Source organism: Calliphora vicina, chromosome 3, assembly GCF_958450345.1.
Source record: "Calliphora vicina chromosome 3, idCalVici1.1, whole genome shotgun sequence".
Taxonomy (NCBI): Eukaryota; Metazoa; Arthropoda; class Insecta; order Diptera; family Calliphoridae; genus Calliphora; species Calliphora vicina.
In genome coordinates, this window is record NC_088782.1 from 79,532,320 (window position 1) to 79,553,645 (window position 21,326).

General features: G+C 31.7%; 1 protein-coding gene across 1 annotated transcript in view; it reads left to right on the top strand.

Annotated features, from left to right (window-relative positions):
* Positions 1-3,949: 3,949 nt before the first annotated feature.
* The window catches only part of LOC135955560 (uncharacterized), a 245,839-nt gene continuing 228,462 nt past the window's right edge, over positions 3,950-21,326 (top strand). Inside the window, exons 1-2 of the mRNA XM_065505911.1 lie at positions 3,950-4,116; positions 7,994-8,274. Coding sequence (XP_065361983.1) covers positions 3,950-4,116; positions 7,994-8,274 — 448 coding nt within the window. The remainder of the gene's footprint in view (positions 4,117-7,993; positions 8,275-21,326) is intronic.

Below are 21,326 nucleotides of genomic sequence, written 5' to 3' on the forward strand. Positions count from 1 at the left end.
ATGAATAATTGCCTTTCAGTCGGAATTTCATCACCAAACGTTACGTTTATTGCGTTTGTGATATTTAATTCCAAATTCTTCTAAGTGAATCTCATGTTTGGAATGAATTTTGTAATAATTATTATTAATCGAACATGACTTTCTTTTCCCAAACTTTTTTCATTCAGAATAAGAACATGTTCATAAACCAGTGATGTTCATCCCATACAACAATTGTTTAAACAAGTAAGAGTGCTATATTCGGCTGTGCCGAATCTTATATACCCTTCACCAAATTATACTTCAAAATTTTAAATATTTTTAGGAAAACAAAATTTAATTTTTTTTCCAGTTGTTTTTTGAATTTTTTGGAAAAAAAAATTTTTCGATTGTTATTTTAATTTTTTTTTTTTAAATTTAAAAATTTATTTTAAATTTAAAAATTTTTTTTTTTAAATTTTCAATTTTTTTTTTTTTTTTAAATTTAAAAAATTTTTTTTTTTTAAATTTTAAAAATTTTTTTTTTGTTTTTTCAATTTTTTTTTTTTTTTTAAAAATTCGGGTTCAAAATTTTTTCCCCGATTTTGACCCATTGTAGGTCCAATTTACTATGGATTTATATACATCGTTGCAAATGTCTTTGAAATATCTATCATTAGATATCCATATTGTCTAAATTAATGTCTTAGTAATCCAGATATAGGTAAAAAAATAGGTCAAAAATCGAGGTTGTCTTGGTTTTTTCCTCATATCTCAGCCATTTGTGGACCGATTTTGCTGATTTTAAATAGCAAAATTCTCGAAAGCATGTCTGACAGAATTATTGAAGATTTGGATCCCGAAGATATCTGGGGTCTTCAGAAAACTGATTTCAACAGACAGACAGACAGACAGACAGACGGACAGACAGACAGACAGACAGACAGACAGACAGACAGACAGACAGACAGACAGACAGACAGACAGACAGACAGACAGACAGACAGACAGACAGACAGACAGACAGACAGACAGACAGACAGACAGACAGACAGACAGACAGACAGACAGACAGACAGACAGACAGACAGACAGACAGACAGACAGACAGACAGACAGACAGACAGACAGACAGACGGACATGGCTTAATCGACTCCGCTATCTATAAGGATCCAGAATATATATACTTTATAGGGTCGGAAATGAAAAATGTAGAAATTACAAACGGAATGACAAACTTATATATACCCTTCTCACGAAGGTGAAGGGTATAAAAATTTAAACACATTTGTTACGCTCTTTTAATGAGCATAATAAATGTCTAATTTTTTAAAAAATTCAATAAGCATTGTTGTTGGTTGGTTTTTGGATAAAGAACACAAAAAAACAAATTTAAAAATAAATAAAAAATTTGAGAGTATTTCGGTCGTATAATGTATATTCTTTCATTTCCTTAAAATTTAAATTATATTCATTTAATAAATTGGTTTTATTAAATGAATATAAATGATACAAAAACAAAATACATGCAATACATACTCATGCATTAGGTTTTTGACAACAGACTTAGGTTTTTGGCTCTCAGTTACCTATCTAGTTGTTGTCTATGTTCATAAATATTATAAAATTGTACATGACGGAAATTTTTGTATTTTTTACGTATGTATGTATATTTAATAATATTTTATAATAAATTGCATTATAATTGTATTATATAATGAATTAGTTCAAAATTGTTTTCATACTAGCCATATATTGGCCAATATTTGAAGATGAATCAAAAATATCTGATACATACTTAAAAATATCATTAAACATAAAAAACATCAATAAATATCTCATCCTTTTTAAAAATTTGAATCAAATCATAAAAAATATAAAATTTTTTCAGGAAAATTTCAAACATTTTTGAACGACATAAAAATATGCATAAATGAAATTGAAATTATATTTTACAAGCCTTCTAGATTTTATTTTATTTATTAATCCATATTGTAATACAAAAGCCATCCAGGCCAAAAAAACATATTACATAGCAATACAATCCTGAGTATAGTTAATATAATTATACATTAAGCTTAAAACTATTTTTATTTGTTTGTTTTTATAAATTATAAATTTTTGGCTCCCCAGCCTTAATAAAAAAAATTTAAGAAATGACAAAAATACACGAATGAAATATAATTTTAGTATCCGGTTATCATTAGAACAACTCCAAAGTTTAAAAAATTTAAAATTTAACGCAAAAGTATTCTTATCTAGAAACAAGTCATATATAAGTAACAGAGAAGTGTCTCAAGAGTTTAAGGCGAAAGACGTTATTGGACTGGGAGAAAATTCTCAATTCATACGGTATGCAGTTCCACCAACGAGCAATCCTAACGACAAACAACCTGCCTAATGTTGAACATCTTACTCTAGGGATCAGAATCTGTTTATTCCTAGTCGAACGAGAAAAACAAAACCGATCACAAAACTGTCGGATTATGCCATCCTTCATTAACCTGTAATAGAAAAAAATGTTTCGATACCTAACAAAGTCAATAAATGGGCAACCCAGAAATTTCGTAACAAACTCGGAGATATGATCACGTCTACGAACATTATTCACAAATCTTGTAATTGAATTCACAACACGACCAAGTTTCCGTAGGTTAACACAAATAGTGCCCGATACAACCTCCAATCCATATAAAATTTGAGGCATCAATAATGCCTTAGCCACCCTAATCTTTACCCACAACGGCAAGTAAATATTCATCGAATACAACCTACGTAGAATATAATTAACTTTCCGATATATGGACCCAATGTGGGACTCAAAATTAAGATGACTATCAACAATTACACCTAAGCATTTATGTTGGCTACAAGCTCAATCCGATAATCAGAAATATGAATATTCAAATCAGAAACAAAATGATCAGATGATCCTAAAAGCATAGCCTTTGTCTTTGAGGGATTAATAGCAAGAGAATTAACCGAAGTCCAGTTAGCAACATTCCCAAGACAGAAGTTAACATTACTTTCCAAAACATCTACAAATTCTCGATCTGTACTAAATAATAGCAAAATGTCATCAGCAAAGAAAAATGGCTTACACATACTACTGTCCAAAACATCAGGGAGATCATTAATATATAACACAAATAACAACGGACCTAATACTGATCCCTGTGGGACACCAGACCTAAGCATTAGACTTTCAGAGCAAATTCCACTTAACTCTACAAATTGTTGTCTTCCACCCAAAAAAGACATAACTAACTTACAGACCGATTTAGAGAATGCAAACTTATCTTTCAACTTAACTATTAAAGTAGAATAGCAAATAGAATTAAAAGCTTTAGTTAAGTCAAGGGGGACAAGAAGTGAAAATTTTCTATCATTCTCACAGGTTCTAATATCATCCGTCAAGTTCAGCAACAACGATGTGGTGCTATAACCTCGACGAAACGCATATTGCGAATCAAAAATTTTTCTCTCGACAAAAGACATAATCTTATTTTTAATTAAATGCTCCATCACTTTCGACAAAGCTGGAAGAATGGATATAGGTCTAAGGTCATCTAAACATCTTACCGTACCGGATTTGGGAATGGGTACTACTCTCGCAGTCTTCCAAGCCGTTGGAAAAACAGACGTAGTCAAAATTGCACCAACATCCTCGTTACATATTGTGCCATCAGGAGTAGACACACAGCCAGCTCCCCTAAGTACTCTCCACATACCACAGATGTCCAGACCCCAAAAACCCTAGCATAGTGTTTCCTTTTCTCACGTCTAATAACAGACTTAGCTCTATTACGAAGTTTGCAATAAATCCTCCAATTATGTACATTTCGGTCAGATTTAAACGTGTTGAAAGCGAGGTCCCGCAGTGAAGTGGCCAAGGTAATATCTCTTGATTTCATCCAATCTTTAGCAGTAGAATGAATCCTCGTTTTAATTGGTACAAATGAAAAAAGTGACATAAGAAGAGAGGAAAGAATGGAACATTTAACATCCACATCCGCAGAATGTAAAAAGCAGGAGAAATTAAATCCGGATAAATATGTCAATATCCCATCAAAATCAATTGCTTTAAAATCACGATGCTCAACAACAATGTTAAAACATTCCAAATGCATTCTAAAAGTGGCAAAAATAAGTGCATGGTGCGAAATACCAGGGCATTGAACCTGACCTGAAAAACTAACAATCGAACGATCACTGACTAAAAAAAAGTCAAGCAACGACGTCGACATGTATCTCACATCATAGTGTGTAGGTCTAGAATTGTGGCAAATAGATAAGTTACTTCTACTACAAAATGAACGCACGATTTCAGATTTAGCAATGTCTAATTGGTTCAAGTTGAAGTCCCCAACGATAATAATATGATTATATTTAAAACTTAAAATATGAAAAAAATCATACTATTTAAGAAATTATTTATAAATGTTATGAATTGAAACCAATGAAATCAAAACATGATATTTAAGTTGAAACTTTTTTCTGCGTACTGAAACATATTGTTACGTTTTAACCTTTTCAAAACGTTGATTTATTTACTTTAAATGATTGCAAATAAAAACCGTTTAGTAGTTTAAAAATTGTGACAACTTAGATATGTAAATAATAATAAAAGAAATTTAAGTCCCCAAAATAATGGAACGTCTGTCAAGAAACAGAAAATAGTTGATAATCCCTTGATAGGCAATCGTTTCGCACTCTTGAGCGAGGATAATAATAATAAGAGTATAAAATATGGTGTTTACGAAAAAAAAATCATTAAAGCCACCACCAATATATCTGCGTGAGTCCAGCTCGAATAATTTGGTCAAAACATTTGTTGAACTCATTGGAAAAAATAATTTCCATATTGTTCCAATAAGAAAAGGCGGTGTGCAAGAGACGAAAATAGTCGTATACACTGAGGATTTTTATAGAAAAATCTCTCAATACCGAAATGAAAATAAAAATAATTATTATTCCTATCAACTGAAAAGTAGTAAAGGGTTGACAGTTGTCATTAAAGGCATAGAGTCCAGTGTTGAGACTAATGATATCAAGGAGGCCCTGCAAGAATTGGGAAATATGAGCTGTAGTTAATATATCTAATAAAGATAAAATTCCTCAGCCAATGTTTAGAGTCGAGTTGGAGCTAGAAAAAAATAAATTGAGGGGAAATGAAATTGAGGAGCCTCTTAAAATAAATCGTCCTGTTCAATGTGGCTATTGTCAAGAGTTTGGACATACTAAAAATTATTGTACCTTGCAGACGTGTGTGTTGCATGCGGAGACCTTCATTCTTCATCACAATGTGATATCCTAAAGAATGGTCTCAGAAGAAAATGTGGTAACTGTGGTGGCGATCATTCAGCCAACTACCGCGGGTGCCCAGTTTATAAGAAGTTATTGAACAGATTAAGAGAGAGGCAAAAGCTAATAAGAGGGAAAACATCTGAAGTACCAGCCTACAAATTTGAAAACACCTATCAACCAGTCAATTCTGAAGTTCCGCTATTGAACAAACAAGCAGCCTCAACTCAATTAAATTCACAATCCACTCAAATTGATCAGCCTAAGAATGTAGCAGGTTCTTATGCCAATTTTTTGAGAACGGGTTGCCAGCAACCTGGTGTTCCCCAAACTACGGGAGGGTTGGAAGCACTTATGCACGCGCTTACCCAGAATATTACCTCTCTTAATCAAAATATGACAAACTTTATGTCCATGCAAAACACAATACAAGAGCTTTTAAGAGCGCAGAACCAAATGATACAAATTCTCTTAACAAGAAAATGAGTTATTTGAAACACAAATCAGAGGTATCCCACTTCACGCAGAATAAAAACATCGACGTGCTATTGGTTTCGGAAACTCATCTTACCAATAGGTATAACTTTTATATTTCGGGTTATACATTCTACTGTACAAATCATCCTGATGGTAAGGCACATTTGTGGTACTGGTACTTTAATTAGAAATCGTTTAAAACATTATCCCCTAGATGAATTCTCAAAAGACTATATGCAGGCAACATCCATTCATCTGGTAAGCTTTGATGGAGATTTAAATATAAGCGCGATCTATTGCCCACCACGCTTTTCAATGACCAAGGAGAAGTTTGAAGAATTCTTTAGCACGCTAGGAGATCGCTTTCTGGCATGTGGCGACTATAATGCCAAACATACTTATTGGGGCTCGCGAATAATGAATCCCAGAGACAGACAGCTTTATAAAGCATTAGTTGATCGTAAAAATGGCCTGGATTTTGTGTCACCTGGACAACCAACATACTGGCCTGATGATCCTAAAAAAATTCCTGATCTCATAGACTTTGCCATAACAAAAAATATTAATCGAAATTGAATATCTACAGAAATGTCAGAAGAGAATGGCAACAAAATAGATCACCTGCTGCAAAGCAGAGGCTGTCTGCTGCTTTTAGAAAAGATAATGGCAACAAAATTGATAAACTTCTCAGATAATAATGATACCAAAGCTAGGTAAACACTTGACCGTACCAGACCAATAAGCTTGCTTCCTTGCTTATCGAAACTGTTCGAAAAAGTGTTCCAAAAGAAAATCATACCATTTTTAAATGAGAAAAATAAATCCCAGTTCATCAATTTGGTTTCCGGGAACGCCACGGAACAATCGAACAAGTTAATCGTATAACCGGAGAGATAAGAAAATCCTTTGAATTAAAGAAATATTGTTCAGCAATATTTTTGGATGTCGCTCAAACCTTCGACAAAGTATGGCACAAAGGCCTGGTATATAAAATAAAATGTTTGCTGTCACCATCTACTCAAAAACTATTGGAATCTTATCTATCGGACCGTATGTTTACAGTTAAGTACAACGATTACGTGACAAGAGAATATAGGATTGGAGCAGGAGTACCACAAGGAAGTGTTCTTCGGCCTGCGCTCTATTTGATTTACACCTCTGATTTGCCTATGAGCGATGAATTGACTATTTCTACATTTGCTGATGACACCGCAATTATTAGCTCGCATGAAAACCCATATATAGCATCTAGTATACTAGATGGCTACTTAAGATGTGTGGAAACATGGTTAAACAAATGGAGAATACGTGTAAATGAGTTAAAAAGCAAACATGTTACGTTCACACTGAGGAGGGGATGCTGTCCACCTGTCACACTTAACAATGTTAATATACATCAGTCCGATTATGTTACATACCTTGGTATTCACTTAGATAGAAGACTTACTTGGCGCCGTCATATAGAAACCAAGAGACTTCACATGAAGTTAAAAGCATCTAGCCTTCACTGGTTAATAAGTGACCAATCAAAGTTAAGCCTGGACTATAAAGTCACCCTGTATAAAATCATTTTAAAACCAATTTGGACATATGGAATCCAATTGTGGCCAGTAATTCCAGTATTGAGCTTATACAGAGGGCTCAGTCGAAAATTCTTTGGACCATGACGGGTGCACCATGGTACATAAGAAATGAAAACATCCACAGGGACTTGGAAGTGCCACTAGTGAAGGATGAGTTCAAGAAAGTCCGCGATAAATATATACTGAAACAGGAATCCCACCCAAATCCGCTTGCTCGGCTTCTCGCACAGAGCCAAACCAGATCAAGGCTTTGTAGAGGAGATCTACCACCCCGCTAAGATGAGGTCCATGCATCAAGCAATGCTCTCTTTAGAGAGCAATTCGTTTTAATTTTAGTTATAAGATTTAATCACTTATTGTCAGGCCTAATGATATAGGCAGATTCAATAAATAAATAAAAAGTTAAAAAAAAAAATATACGAGTCGCAGCAAACATTACGATCAATGATCAACTCAAAGCTTTTATTCAATGTTAATAATACCTACAGATATGTTACAGTTTGAAAGGCACTGCTGTTTGCAACTTTAAATCAACCGTTTTTGAATTCAAGTATAATTTCGTAACAATATTTCAACTTAAATTTATAATTAAAATGTTGTTTAAAATTTGTTTAATACTTACATACATATTTTGTAAACCAAATTTAAATTCGTTTAATATTTTTTTTAGGAATTATGAAGATGTAATACGTCAAAAGGAGAAACCTATTTTTGATTCCACGCATATCCAAAAATTTTCACCAGCAACCAGTCCATCAAATTGTATGACTAGTGAATTAAAAAAATGTGGTCGAATTTTTATAAAAAGCAATAAGAAAGTAAATGTTTGTTGGACTTTGGATAATATATGCAAAGCGGCTCAACTTCTAAAAAAACCTTCAGAAAATCCCATTTTTACGAACGAACACGATATGAGAAAAGTATATTCCTTAGTATACGATGTATTTAGATGTAAGTATGTACAATGAATGTACATTACAGAATGTATCTTTGATAACTGTACCTAACTCTAAATTTATTAACACCCATATTCTCAAAAACAATGTTTTAAAGCAAAATTTCCATACAAAATTTGATTTTAAAACATTGTTTAAATTTAAAAATTGTTTATGAATAAGGCCTTAATTAGTTTGAGCTTTATTTGATTTTCAATATCAAAAATAATATAAATTCTACCTCAAATAATATTAGTTATCCAAAAATGAATAACAAAATATTTTTTTTTTCATTTGTGCAATATAAAAGTGTATTGGAAATAAAAGTTTTCTAAAAGTGTTAACATAATCATAAAATTATGTGTAATAGTGTAAGAACTAGGGTATTCACTTAATCGGGATTCTGGTTCAATCGATCAACTAATTAATCGGGGTTTAGATTTAATCGGTTAATTTTAAACTATTCGATTAACCGAATAAAAACATAAAACACAAACAAAACTTAACAATTCAACAAAAAATAAATTATTGAAAAAATTTGGTATTTGAGATGCCTTCTATAAACAGATGCGATTTTTTTTAGGATTTTAGTGAGATATTTTGTAATAATCTTTTAAAACAAGAATATAATTTAATGTTTTCCTTTTAAATAATTTTTGTTCTTTAGTTTTAATTGATTTGGAAAAAACTCTCACGCTGATTGTAGATGTTGAAGAAATCGAAAGTAACGCATGATAAATAATATCAAATTTCTCAGTTTCTTTTTTAGATTTTTCTAAGCATATAAAATTATTATACCATTGGAATGTTTTTTGAATTTTTTTAGATTTTGAATAATTTTAATAGTTTAATTTAATCTACTGTAAATATTTAATATTTTCCAAATTTTGTTAAATTTATATATAAAGTATTTTTACGTTTTTACCTTTTAAATACGTGGTTTATTTTCTTTAAATAAACCGGATACTTTTGTTTGCAAATAAAAACAGTTTAATAGTTTAAAATTTGTTTGTTTAAAGTGTATAACAACAGCAGTTTAAATAGTCACTCAGTGTTTTTATACGCGTTTATAAATTCTCAGAAATACACACACTTTATAGTATACAAGTATACACTGGTAAATCAGTTGATATCTGTACTTAACGATGCTTCAAATTAGACTCATCACTACTGCAACCGCAATCACTAGCGATTTTAATTTCATTTAGCCATAAAAAATGGCTAGATTTATTCTAGCCGGAAGATCTAGCCATTTTATTTTGTCCTAGCCTTTTTATTTTATACTTTTCTTGAACATTTTTGTAATTTTTTAAAAATAAAACAGTATTTTTTATCAAATGACAAAGAAAAAGTCTTTTTAAACAAATTCGTCTGTTGATGATTTGATGAGAATATTATTGGTTTTATGAAAACAGTTTTCAAAATTGTTTCCAAAGCAAACACATCAGGCATATTCAAAAATCAATTTTGCAGTTCTTCAATTGATCCGATTTTGATTGTAAGTGTCCAGAAATTTGTTTAATTTATCAAAAAGGATTATTGAAAAAAATATTGATATTACAATCTTTAAATCTGCTAAACCCCATTAACACGAAGTCGGTAAAAATTTTTTTGGAAAACTGTCAGTATAACTATTAGTTAACACATAACCAGATTACGTGGCAATGAGGGGCAAGAAATATTTTTGAATTTGTATTCAGTTATTTTTGGGTTTTAGCCATTTTTAATTCAAAATCTAGACATTTTCTGAGCTGAAGAGTTGGCAACCTTGATTTATACACACTGTCATCTGCATCTGAGTAGCTTAGATTGTTCTTAACGGTCAAAAGACCCCTTTCACACTAGGCAATTTAGTTGCGCAAGTCTCTTGTGATTGTAGATGCCAGAGGTAATGTCGGGTTAAGGAAAGGAAAATTGTACATGCTGTTTTGTTGTTGGGCAAGAGACTTGCGCTATTCTGTTCCAATCATGAAGTCTAAATTTGTTGGACAGTGTTATTAAATAATTATATTTTTTTTAATAATTCAAAACTTTTACAAATATGTATTTATCATTCTTTTAAATGATGTTAACAATTCCATTTTTGCCATTTTCAGTTTTTAAAATATTAAAAAAAATCGAAGCATGTAAATTGAAAATTGGTTTTAATAGTCAGTTCACTCCCTAAATTTTCAATTAAATGCTTATTTCTTTCTTTTCTCGAAAAGGTAATCATTAAACTGAATATTCTCTCAGTTGCCGCATTTGAATGTGCTATAGAAAAAATAAACATACAAATTGTAATAACCTGTGGCTAATTATAATAAAACAATGTACTTGATGTCATATTAGTGATGATACTGAACAGCTGATGATAAGCCAACAGTCAGTGTTGCCACATCCCCTCCAACTTTTTCAGTTTTAGCTTCAACGGTCCTTGGCCTGAAAACGACGGACATAGGCATCAGCGTCACTGCAGTCCCGCGGTCTGGGTAACGTTTCCGGTGGATCAAGATGAAAATAAGTCATTATTAGGCAATAGCAGATTTGTGGCGGCTGGTAATGGTTCCGAGCATGTCATGCCCTCTGGAATTATTTTCACCATACTTATATTTCTTTTATATGTTCGTCCTCCTCCCACGATTTAACTTTAGTTCCATTTCTCTCAACAACTTCATAAAAAGTTTTATCAAAATTCGGAGTGAGTTTTTTGGGGAAAATTAAATTTTTCAATAAAATCTTGTCACCTATCTGAATATTAGATTCTTTCGCTCCTCTCTTCGTGTCAGCTCTTTCTTTTCCTTTTTGTTTGTTTATTTAATCATTATCTCTAGCTGACGAATCAATTACCTCTTCTGATATATCCTCAATGCTAGGAATCTTATCACGAATACGTCTGTTAAACATTAGCTCACTCGATGCTGAACCTGTTGTGTTATGTGGGGTCACATTGTACATAAGTATAAATTTTTGAATTTCTTCCTTGTAATCTAATTTATTCGCTGCAGCAATTTTCAATCGTTTTCCCAGGGATTTGTTCATATTTTCTACTTCGCCTGAGGCCAATAGGGTGGCGTTCTGATTATTGATATGCTATTTTCAGCACAAAAGCATTTACATTCATCGCTGACATATTGTCTGCCATTATCAGTTCTTATCGTCCTGGGTAACCCAAGCCTAGATAAAATTTCCCTCATGGCCTTAATTATAGCATCAGAAGAAATACGTTTCAAGAAAACGACTTCTTGGTATCTGGAATAGTAATCAATGAGTACTAAAATATACACCCCATTAGGCAGTGGTCCTAGAAGATCAGTTGCCACTATTTGCCAAGGCCCATTCGGAAATGGGTGTCTTTGCATTAGAGTTGGTTTCAACGGTTGTGAAACTAAGAGGCAATCACGACACGATATTACAAAGTTCTCAGCGTCCCTATCAATTAATGGCCACCAGACCTTAGATCGAAGACGACGTTTCATTGCCGACTCACCAGGTTGTCCCTGGTGTGCCAAATCCAATACCTTTGATCTTAAAAATGTTGGTATTATAATTCGATTTCCGCGTAGTAAAATTGATCCAATGGCTGATAATTCATGACGAAAAACATAATATGGATTTGATAAATTCGAATCCCAACAATAATTTTCCATGCAGGAAATCACCTGTTGAATATCCACGTCTTTGTTGCTTTCCTTACTTATTAGAGATATAGTTAAAGTGTTAGGAACTGTGTTTTGTAGTACGTGAAAAATAGATTCCTCGCATGTACCATCAAAAGATTCTTCATCAGAAATTTTGCAGAGTCTAGATATTGAGTCTGCTATATTATCTATTCCACTACAATATATTACCTTAAACTTGAAAGCCTGTAGTCTAAGTAACCATCTTTCAATTCTAGCCAGAGGTCTCGAATTCGGTTTAAAAATGGCTTCCGAAGGTTTGTGGTCAGTTACGAGCTCAAAATCTAACCCAGCAAGATAGTAGTAAAACATTTCTACTGACCGAACTTTCCTTCTCAGTTTGAGAATATCTTCTCTCAAAGGCAGATAAACTTTTACTTGCAAAGGAGATGATTCTAGGCTCCCCTTCGTTATCGAATTGTAGCAAAACTATACCTAATGCTACAGGGCTTGCGTCAGCTATGACTCTAGTCCATAATTTTGGGTCAAAATATGAAAGATTTGGTATTTCGGGTAACATCATCTTCAATTTGTTAAAGGCATCGTTTTGTATCTGACCCCATACAAATTTTGCATCCTTAGTCCGCAGTGGATTAGTCATATCTGCTAAATCAGGCAAAAACTTTCCTATGTTATTAAGCCTAAAAAACTGCGTACCTCATCTTTTGATTTTGGAGCTCGAAACTGCTGTATGATTTTTACTTTCTCCGGATCCGCAGTAAACCCATCTGCCGAAAGCACGTGTCCTAGGAACCTAAGTTTTTTAGTCTTCCGTACACATTTTTCATGATTTAAGGTAACATTGTTCTTCCTTAAAATATCCATGACAGTCTTTAATGTCTCGTCATGATCTTCATCGCAACTTCCAAACACTATAATATATATAATTTAGAGCGTTTCGGCATGTCGATAGCATCCCTTTCATAATTTTCTGAAAAATTTCGGGAGCTGAGTTCATCCCAAACATCAATCGTTTGTATCTAAATCCTTTGTGTGTCACAAAGGTTGTGATTTCACGACTTGATTCATCCAACTCTATCTGATGGTATGCGGATTAAGGTCCAGTCTAGTAAAGATTTTTGCTGTTTTCAATCTACTCATGAATGACTCAAAAGTAGGCAAAGGGTAATTTTCACGAAGAATGGAGCGATTTGCCCATCTCATATCAACAAAAATACGAATGTCGTCATTTCCTTTAAAAGCAATAACTATAGGAGAAATCCATTTACTCGGACCGAAACAGGTTCTATAATATCAAGGCGTAATGCCTCATCTATTTTATTAGACACCTTCTCCTCAAGCGCAACAGGAAAACGGCGTACTGGTTGCTGGACCGGATTTATGGAAGGGTCTATAGATAATGATACCTTAACTCATTGGATTTTCGGAAAGGGTTGTTTTTCATTTTCCTGAATTTGATTAACATCTAATCCCAATTTGAGCACATTTAGGCGATGAGCTGATTCCCTTCCCAAGAGAGATTGGTTGGCATTCTTAACATAAAATGAAGATATTATTTCTTTTCTGTTACTAATGCATATCGGAGCATCAAAAAACCACCATAATTTCCAATGGATCCATGGCAGCATACGCCTTAATTTTGTTCTGCGAATGTAAGCGTATATTCCACATTACCGCTTCTGATACTTGTAATAAATTCCAATCGTTTTCGCTTATGAGGTTAAAACGGCACCCGGAATCAATTATCATTGGAATATCTTTACCACCAATAGTGCAGCATATGTTTTCCTCTTTATGTTCATCTTTCCAAATTTTAAAACAGCAAAAATCATTGAATTTCTGAATTGGAATTATCCTCTTCTACAATACAATGTACATTTGCTATAGGCCGCCTTTTTTTGTACGGCACACTGTTGTCAATATCAAACTTCCTTTTCTTAGTTCTGCATCTTATTGCAAAATGTCCCTGTAAAGAACACTTATTGCATTTCTGGCAGGACATTCAAAAGAATTGGACAAATGCCCCTTTCTTTCGCATCGTCTGCATTCGGTTGACGGTTGTGATTGAACATTGATTTTTTTAATTCCTCTTTATCAGTGTAGAACAGCATGCTCGTACACTTGGCATGCGTCAATAATTTCAAAGAGATTCTGCTCCTTCTCTAACAATCTCTTTTTCAAATCGAGAGGGGCCCAAGAATCTATTATCTTGTCTTTTATGGAAATTTCTTCAATTTCTTCCCTAGTGTTGCCAAATGAACATTTTGTTACTTGTTGACGTAGCCGAAGCAAAAACTTATTAAAATTCTCGCCCTCAACAGGAGTTATATTCCGGAATAAATGCCGCTCAAATGTTGTGTTTCTTTTTGGAGAGAAATATTCACTTAGTTTCTCCACTAGAACATCATACATTTTAATACCGTCCTTTCCGTCACTTTCTACCAATGCCCCAGGAATATTGAATATTACTTCCTGCAACTGGGGGTCACCTAAGTGTAAAAGTTTATTCTTCTTGACATCATCAACGATTTCTTCCGCTGCCAAATAAAGTCTTAATGATCTAGCCATTTTTCCCATTCGTGTCGAAGAAGCGACTTCTCTATGGCATCACAAAGAAAAGGTTTTATAACTTCCGCCATTTTACCATTCGAAGGCACTGTAACAATATCCATAAAAATTAATCAAACTAAACTACACCACAGGTGTCAGTTTAATATGCCGAATTTAATCGGTAACATATAAATATTCAATCTTCCTCAGTACCGCAATTCTGTAACTTATTAACGACAAAATTTTGTCATTAAGTAATCAAAATTCGTTAGTTAACAATATCTAAATAATAAAAATAACGACATGTGTCGGTAGGTTAACGACAAATAAAATGTTCTAGTGAAGCCATAACGATAATTGTTTAGGAGTTAGTTTTGTAACATAAATATACGAAATAAGCTGTTCTTTGAAAGTACGATTGGTCAACCTTTTTGTGTTTGTTAGATACGGACTGATTTGAGATTTAAATATACAAATTAACATGCTTTTTAAGATAAATTTGGAAATAGATTATTTTGCTTTTAGAAAAAAGTACTCGAATTTTAAGAGCAACTTTTATATAGGGCATAATGTCCATATTAAAACTTTAAAATTTCCTAGTGAGCAATTTAAACCATATTTGGCGATGTGATACGAGTATAAACTAATATAAATGTTCAGACCAATTATTAATAAAAATTCCCCGGGAGTTTTTCCCCTTTTCTCTTTTTTCCTATTCAAATTCAATAGGAAAAAACTCCCGGGGAACAAACTCCCACTAAATTTTTTATTCATAATTGGGCTGGTTAAAAATTATTTTTAAGACCGTATTCTAAGAAGGAAATTCATCGGAATTTGTCGACTGTCCTTATAACAACACATACATATCTAAATTCTGAATCAATAATAACTTGTGGTGACATAGACATATGGATTACACTGGTTTAATTTTTATTTTTTAAAAAAAATACTCTTGTTCTACTGTTTTCAGTAGGTTTCGCGAACATATTTGGGGGAGCTGGTGTTTAATTTTTATATATAAATGCGATTATTTATTCACACGACTACGAATTTATATGCAAACACGAAAAAGTGTTAAAAATATTGACATTTATATTTTTAACTATATTCGTCGTTAAAATGTATTACCGAGAGAAATCGTTAACTTCAAATAGTGAATATTAAATTCGTTAAAGCAAACGATATGTGTCGTTACTTACCGACATCGGTAGGAAAGTATAAAAAATTACAGAATTGCGGTACAGGCAATCCAATTACACGCAATTTAATGCCCATTCACATTTACAAATGTCAGCTGCAATTTAATGCAATTTGTGTTGTTCAACAAATCTAAAAAAACTTAAACGCAATTGAATGCTGTCTGGTATTCAAACAATCTAAAGAAAAAACAATTCAATTTCACGCAATTTAATGCTAATATCAAATCTCCACAATTTACCACTCATCGCCAATGTAATAACCTGTGGCTAATTATAATAAAACAATGTAATTGATATCATACAAAAACTTAAACTTTTATTTCAATTGCTTCTTTTAGTTTTCCTTTTACAAGTATATTAGTGACTAGCAGACCCGGTGCGCTTCGCCACCCCAATTAGAAGAAAGAAATAGTACTATTAAGTCTCCGTTTGTGAATCTAATTGTAAATGTCTAATTTCATATTTCTGGGTCCATTATTATAGAAAATGCAAAATGTGTTCCTAATTTAAAATTTTTATGTTTATTATTATAAAATATTCAAAAAGTACCATTGCAATAAGGAAATAGTACCATTGATTATCACTTTTAAATTCGCATTCACTAAACCATAACCCGTCAAGTTTGAATTTTAGATTTGTATATCATTTCCTATATTATCAACTAATTTTGTTTCTATAATACTTAAGATTTAATAAATTATCACAAAACCGAAACCGATCGGTTTTTAATTTTTTAAAACCGAAACCGCGGTTTTGAAATTCTTCGATTATTTGGAAACTCTAGGTCCATTATTATAGGAAATTCAAAAAAGTACCATTATTATATATAAAAAGTACCAAAAATCCCCCACTTGTGGTTTCCCACTCACTCCGGTCCATATAAGCTTAATTTCATGTTTTTAGGTTCATTGGTGAAGAAATTACAAAAAGTATCATTCGAATAAAGAAAAAGTACCAAAAAGTCTCCCCTAGAATTCTAACTAACTTAGGACCATGCAGTATGCTTAATTTCATGTTTTAAGTCCATTGCTATAGAAAATTAAAAAAAGTAACATTAGAATAAACAAAAGGTACCATGAGGTATCCGCTTGAATTTTCAATCACTTAGTACCATATACGCTCAATTTCATATTTCTAGGTCCATTATGTTATAGAAAATTCAAAAAGTAACATTAGAATATAGAAAAAGTACCAAAAAGCACCCACTTGTAGTTACTCACCCACTCGGGTCCGTATAATCTTTATTTAATGTTTCTAGGTTCATTGGTGAAGAAATTACAAAAAGTACCATTTGAATAAAGAATAAGTACCAAAAAGTCTCCCCCTAGACTTCTCACTCACTTAATTTCGTGTTTCTAAGTCCATTGTTATAGAAAATTCAAAAAAGTACCATTAGAATATAGAAAAAGTACCAAAAAGCAGCCACTTGCGGATTCCCACTCACTCTGGTCCATATAACCTTTATTTCATATTTCAAGGTTCATTGGTGAAGAAAATACAAAAAGTACCATTCGAATAAAGAAAAAGTACCAAAAAGTCTCCCCCTAGAATTCTAACTCACTTAGGATGTATGCTTAATTTCATGTTTTTAAGTCCATTGCTATAGAAAATTAAAAAAAAGTACCATTAGAATAAACAAAAGGTACCATGAGGTATCCGCTTGAATTTTCAATCACTTAGGACCAAATACGCTTAATTTCATATTTCTAGGTCCATTATATTATAGAAAATTCAAAAAGTACCATTAGAATATAGAAAAAGTACTAAAAAGTATACACTTGTGGTTTTCCAGACACTCGGGTTCATATAAGCTTTATTTCATGATTCTAGGTTCATTGGTGAAGAAATTACAAAAAGTACCATTCGAATAAAGAAAAAGTACCAAAAAGTCTCCCCCTAGAATTCTCACTCACTTAGGACCATATATGCTTAATTTCATGTCTCTAAGTCCATTGTTAAAGAAAATTCAAAAAAGTACCATTAGAATATAGAAAAAGGACCAAAAAGCCCACACTTGTGGTTTCCCACTCACTCGGTTCCATTTAAGCTTTATTTCATGTTTCTAGGTTCATTGGTGAAGAAATTACAAAAAGTACCAATCGAATAAAGAAAAAGTACCAAAAAGTCTCCCCCTAGAATTATCACTTACTTAGGACCATATATGCTTAATTTCATGTTTCTAAGTCCATAGTTATAGAAAATTCAAAAAAGTACCATTAGAATTTAGAAAAAGTACCAAAAAACCCACACTTGTGGTTTCCCACTCACTCGGTTTATATATAAGCTTTATTTCATGTTTCTAGGTTCATTGGTGAAGAAATTACAAAAAGTACCCTTCCAATAAAGAAAAAGTACCAATAAGTCTCCCCCTAGAATTCTCACTCACTTAGGACCATATATGTTTAATTTCATGTTTCTAAGTCCATTATTATAGAAATTTCAAAAAGTACCATAGATGAACAAAAAAGTACCTATAGTACAGTTCACACATTTTGGTACCTAAATATTATCCCCTATTCCTAACACTAACTTCACTCAAATACATATCAGCTAACTTTAATGTCGATAACTGAAATAATTTAAATTTTAAAAAAGTACCATTAGGAGAAAAGTACCAATTTCCCTTTTCTTACTTGAACACCCCTCAAGTTTGAAATTTAAAAATATTCCATTTTGCCAAAATTGTTTATGCTACAGGCATGTATCAAAATATTAAAATTTGTGTTAATGTGCCCAAGAATAAATATGTTTTAAAAAAAGTACCAAACTGTTTACCCGGATTTGGCCCAATATACACCTTGGTACTCGAGTTCCAAATAACACCCTGTTAGTTAATTTTTGTATGAATCCAGGAACCAACGTTAAAAAAAATTATCATAATTGGCTTAATAATTTCAAATATAATGTATTTTCCCGATTTTATCCCCTTTTTGGTACCTTTTTTATCCCCATTGAGGTGGTACAATTTCATTGAAATAAATTTCTGTAACGTGGTGGGAGCTCATAATAAAATATTCGTATGTCTATGTCAAATTATAGAAAAACATATTTTATGAAAAAGTACCAAAAATTAACACAATTTTTATCCCTTAAAGGTTCGAATTTCCAAAAAGTACCAAACTTATATTTTTTATTTTTTGTTAATTAAAGAATACGATTTAAAATTTGTTTCTATGTTTATTGGTTTAAAAGATACATAGGGTGCAAAAAAAGTACCAAAATACAGTTTTTACCCGTTTTTCCCCTAAAAGTTTCGAATTTCCAAAAAGTACGAAACACCTGTCAGCTTATTTTTTAAATGGAGTAACATGCTATTTTAAGTTTTTTTATATCTTTATTAGTTTTGAAGATATAAGGTTACCGAATTTACCCGTTTTTACCCTTTTTTACCCCCTAAACGTTCGAATTTCCAAAAATCCCTTCTTATCGGATCGTTTTGGGGAGGGAGGAACCCACAGTTAAAATTTCGTGATTCTAGCTTCAGCCGTTTGGGCTGTGCGATGATGAATCAGTCAGTCAGTCAGTCAGTCAGTAACGTTACTCTTTTATATATATAGATGACCAGGGAAACCAAAATATGCAAATGCATGTTTTTTCTGGTGAGTCTAATGAGCACATGGATTATACTATTTAAGAATTTTGGCATCGATTTGTTAGTGCATATTTTTGCATATTTTACCCTTAAATACATATTTTTGCATATATTTGTTTTAAGTGCATATATATGTCATATTTTGCGTTTTTAGAGCTATTTTACTGGTTAATAGCATATTTTGAGTTTATCAAAAACAAATTTGGTCTTACTTATTTTTCGCTGTTGTGTTACAGGTTTTTACTTCCTTTGTTTAAAATTCAAAATTGAAAAATAGTTGGCTTTTCACCAAAAAAAAAAAATTTAAAAAACAGAATTTTTTTTTTTTTTAAATTTAAAATAACAATTCGAAAAATTTTTTTATCCAAAAAATGAAAAAACTGAAAAAAATGTTCACCTAAAAAAAAAAAATTTTTTTTCCAAAAAATTAAAAAACTGAAAAAAATGTTTGTTCACCTAAAAATATTTAAATTTTTTATTTTGAAGTATAATTAGGTGAAGGGTATATAAGATTCGGCACAGTCGAATATAGCTCTCTTACTTGTTTTAATATAAAATAAGCACTATTTTAATAAAGCTCCATCTAAATATCAAATTTTAGTTGTAATTCAAACTTAACCGTTCTAAGTGTTAAAGAAATATTGTCTTTTAAATTTGCTCCTGTAACATCAGTTGATGTCGAAAGTACATTTTCTATGTATAAAAATGTTTTCAGATCCAATAGACAACGATTTTTATTTGAAAATTTAAGTCAATTTTTTTGGGTTAAAAATTATGTAAAAGTTTGTTTTTTTAAGAGCATATTTTTTAAATTTTAAGAGCATATTTTAAAGTTTTTACTGCATATTTAAAGCGCCTAAAACGCTTTTTTTAGAGCATATTTCCGGTTTCCCTGGTGATGACACTTAACAGCTGATGATAAGCCAACAGTCAGTGTTGCAACACAAATTATTTCAAAATTTGAAAATGATGCACTTTAAGTAGTGCATCCTTTAATTTTTCTTCAACAGTTTTTCCTGTTGAAGTTTTTAAATTAACGAATTCATCAAACAGTTAAGCCCTGTCAATGTTTTTGATGGAAAATAATTTAATGATATCTGAAAATTCGTGAAATGGTATGTTCGAGTTAAGATTAAAAACAGTAACTATGTGATTCTTTCTACACTGAAAAAAAAATTTACTAAAGAGGCTTAACAGAGAAAAAAAAAGTACAAATTAAAATACAAAAGCCAAAAAAGTATTTTAGCGCACTTCTTTAGGGGTTATACATCAGGGATGACAAAGTTGGTACAATTGTACTTTTTTTGGTGCAATTCGAAGATGAAACGTACCATGGTACATATCTGATGATAATTTGGTACAATTTTAAAATTATTTTTAGCTTAAAAAATTAATTTCAACATTTTATTTTTGTATGTATTAAATATTTATTTAGTAAAAAGTTTCATTAATGAAATGCAATGTTGTATTACAAACATTGTTGTTGAAATAGAAAAGGAATTACTTCAGTTGATTATTATTTTTAATGTTAGACATTTTTGGAATAGCCTAAAAAAACATTTTTTGGAAAGGATATCCAGAGGCGCCTTAGAATCAGCAATGTACGGAAAAATGATAAATTTGTAAGGGAGAAAACATAAGCGGCGATTAAAAAAGAACAAAACACGCATAAGTGTGAAATGCTTTGAAAAGAAGTAAAATTTTTGACTGGGATCTTAAGATTACTTAGAAATGCCAAATATAATTAAATAAAAATATAACAAAACTAAAAGCTTAATTTGACTAAAGTTTTTCGATACTTAATGGAGCTGACAAAAAATATCGTTCACAGTCAACCCGAAATTATTAATATGTGATAAAAGAGTTCATTGTCGTACAGCCGAAACGTCTGAAGTTATAGTCATAACATTTCTTAAAAACCAATACAGATACAAAAAAACATTTAAAATACAGAGCAGACATTCGAACCATTTAGGGGAGAGAACGGTTGAAAACTGTGTTCTGGTAATTTTTTTGGGCAGCCTATGAAACTTTTAAGTCAATAAACACAGAAATAAATTTTAAATCGTGTTATTTGCATATCAAAATGTATCAAATATAAATTTGA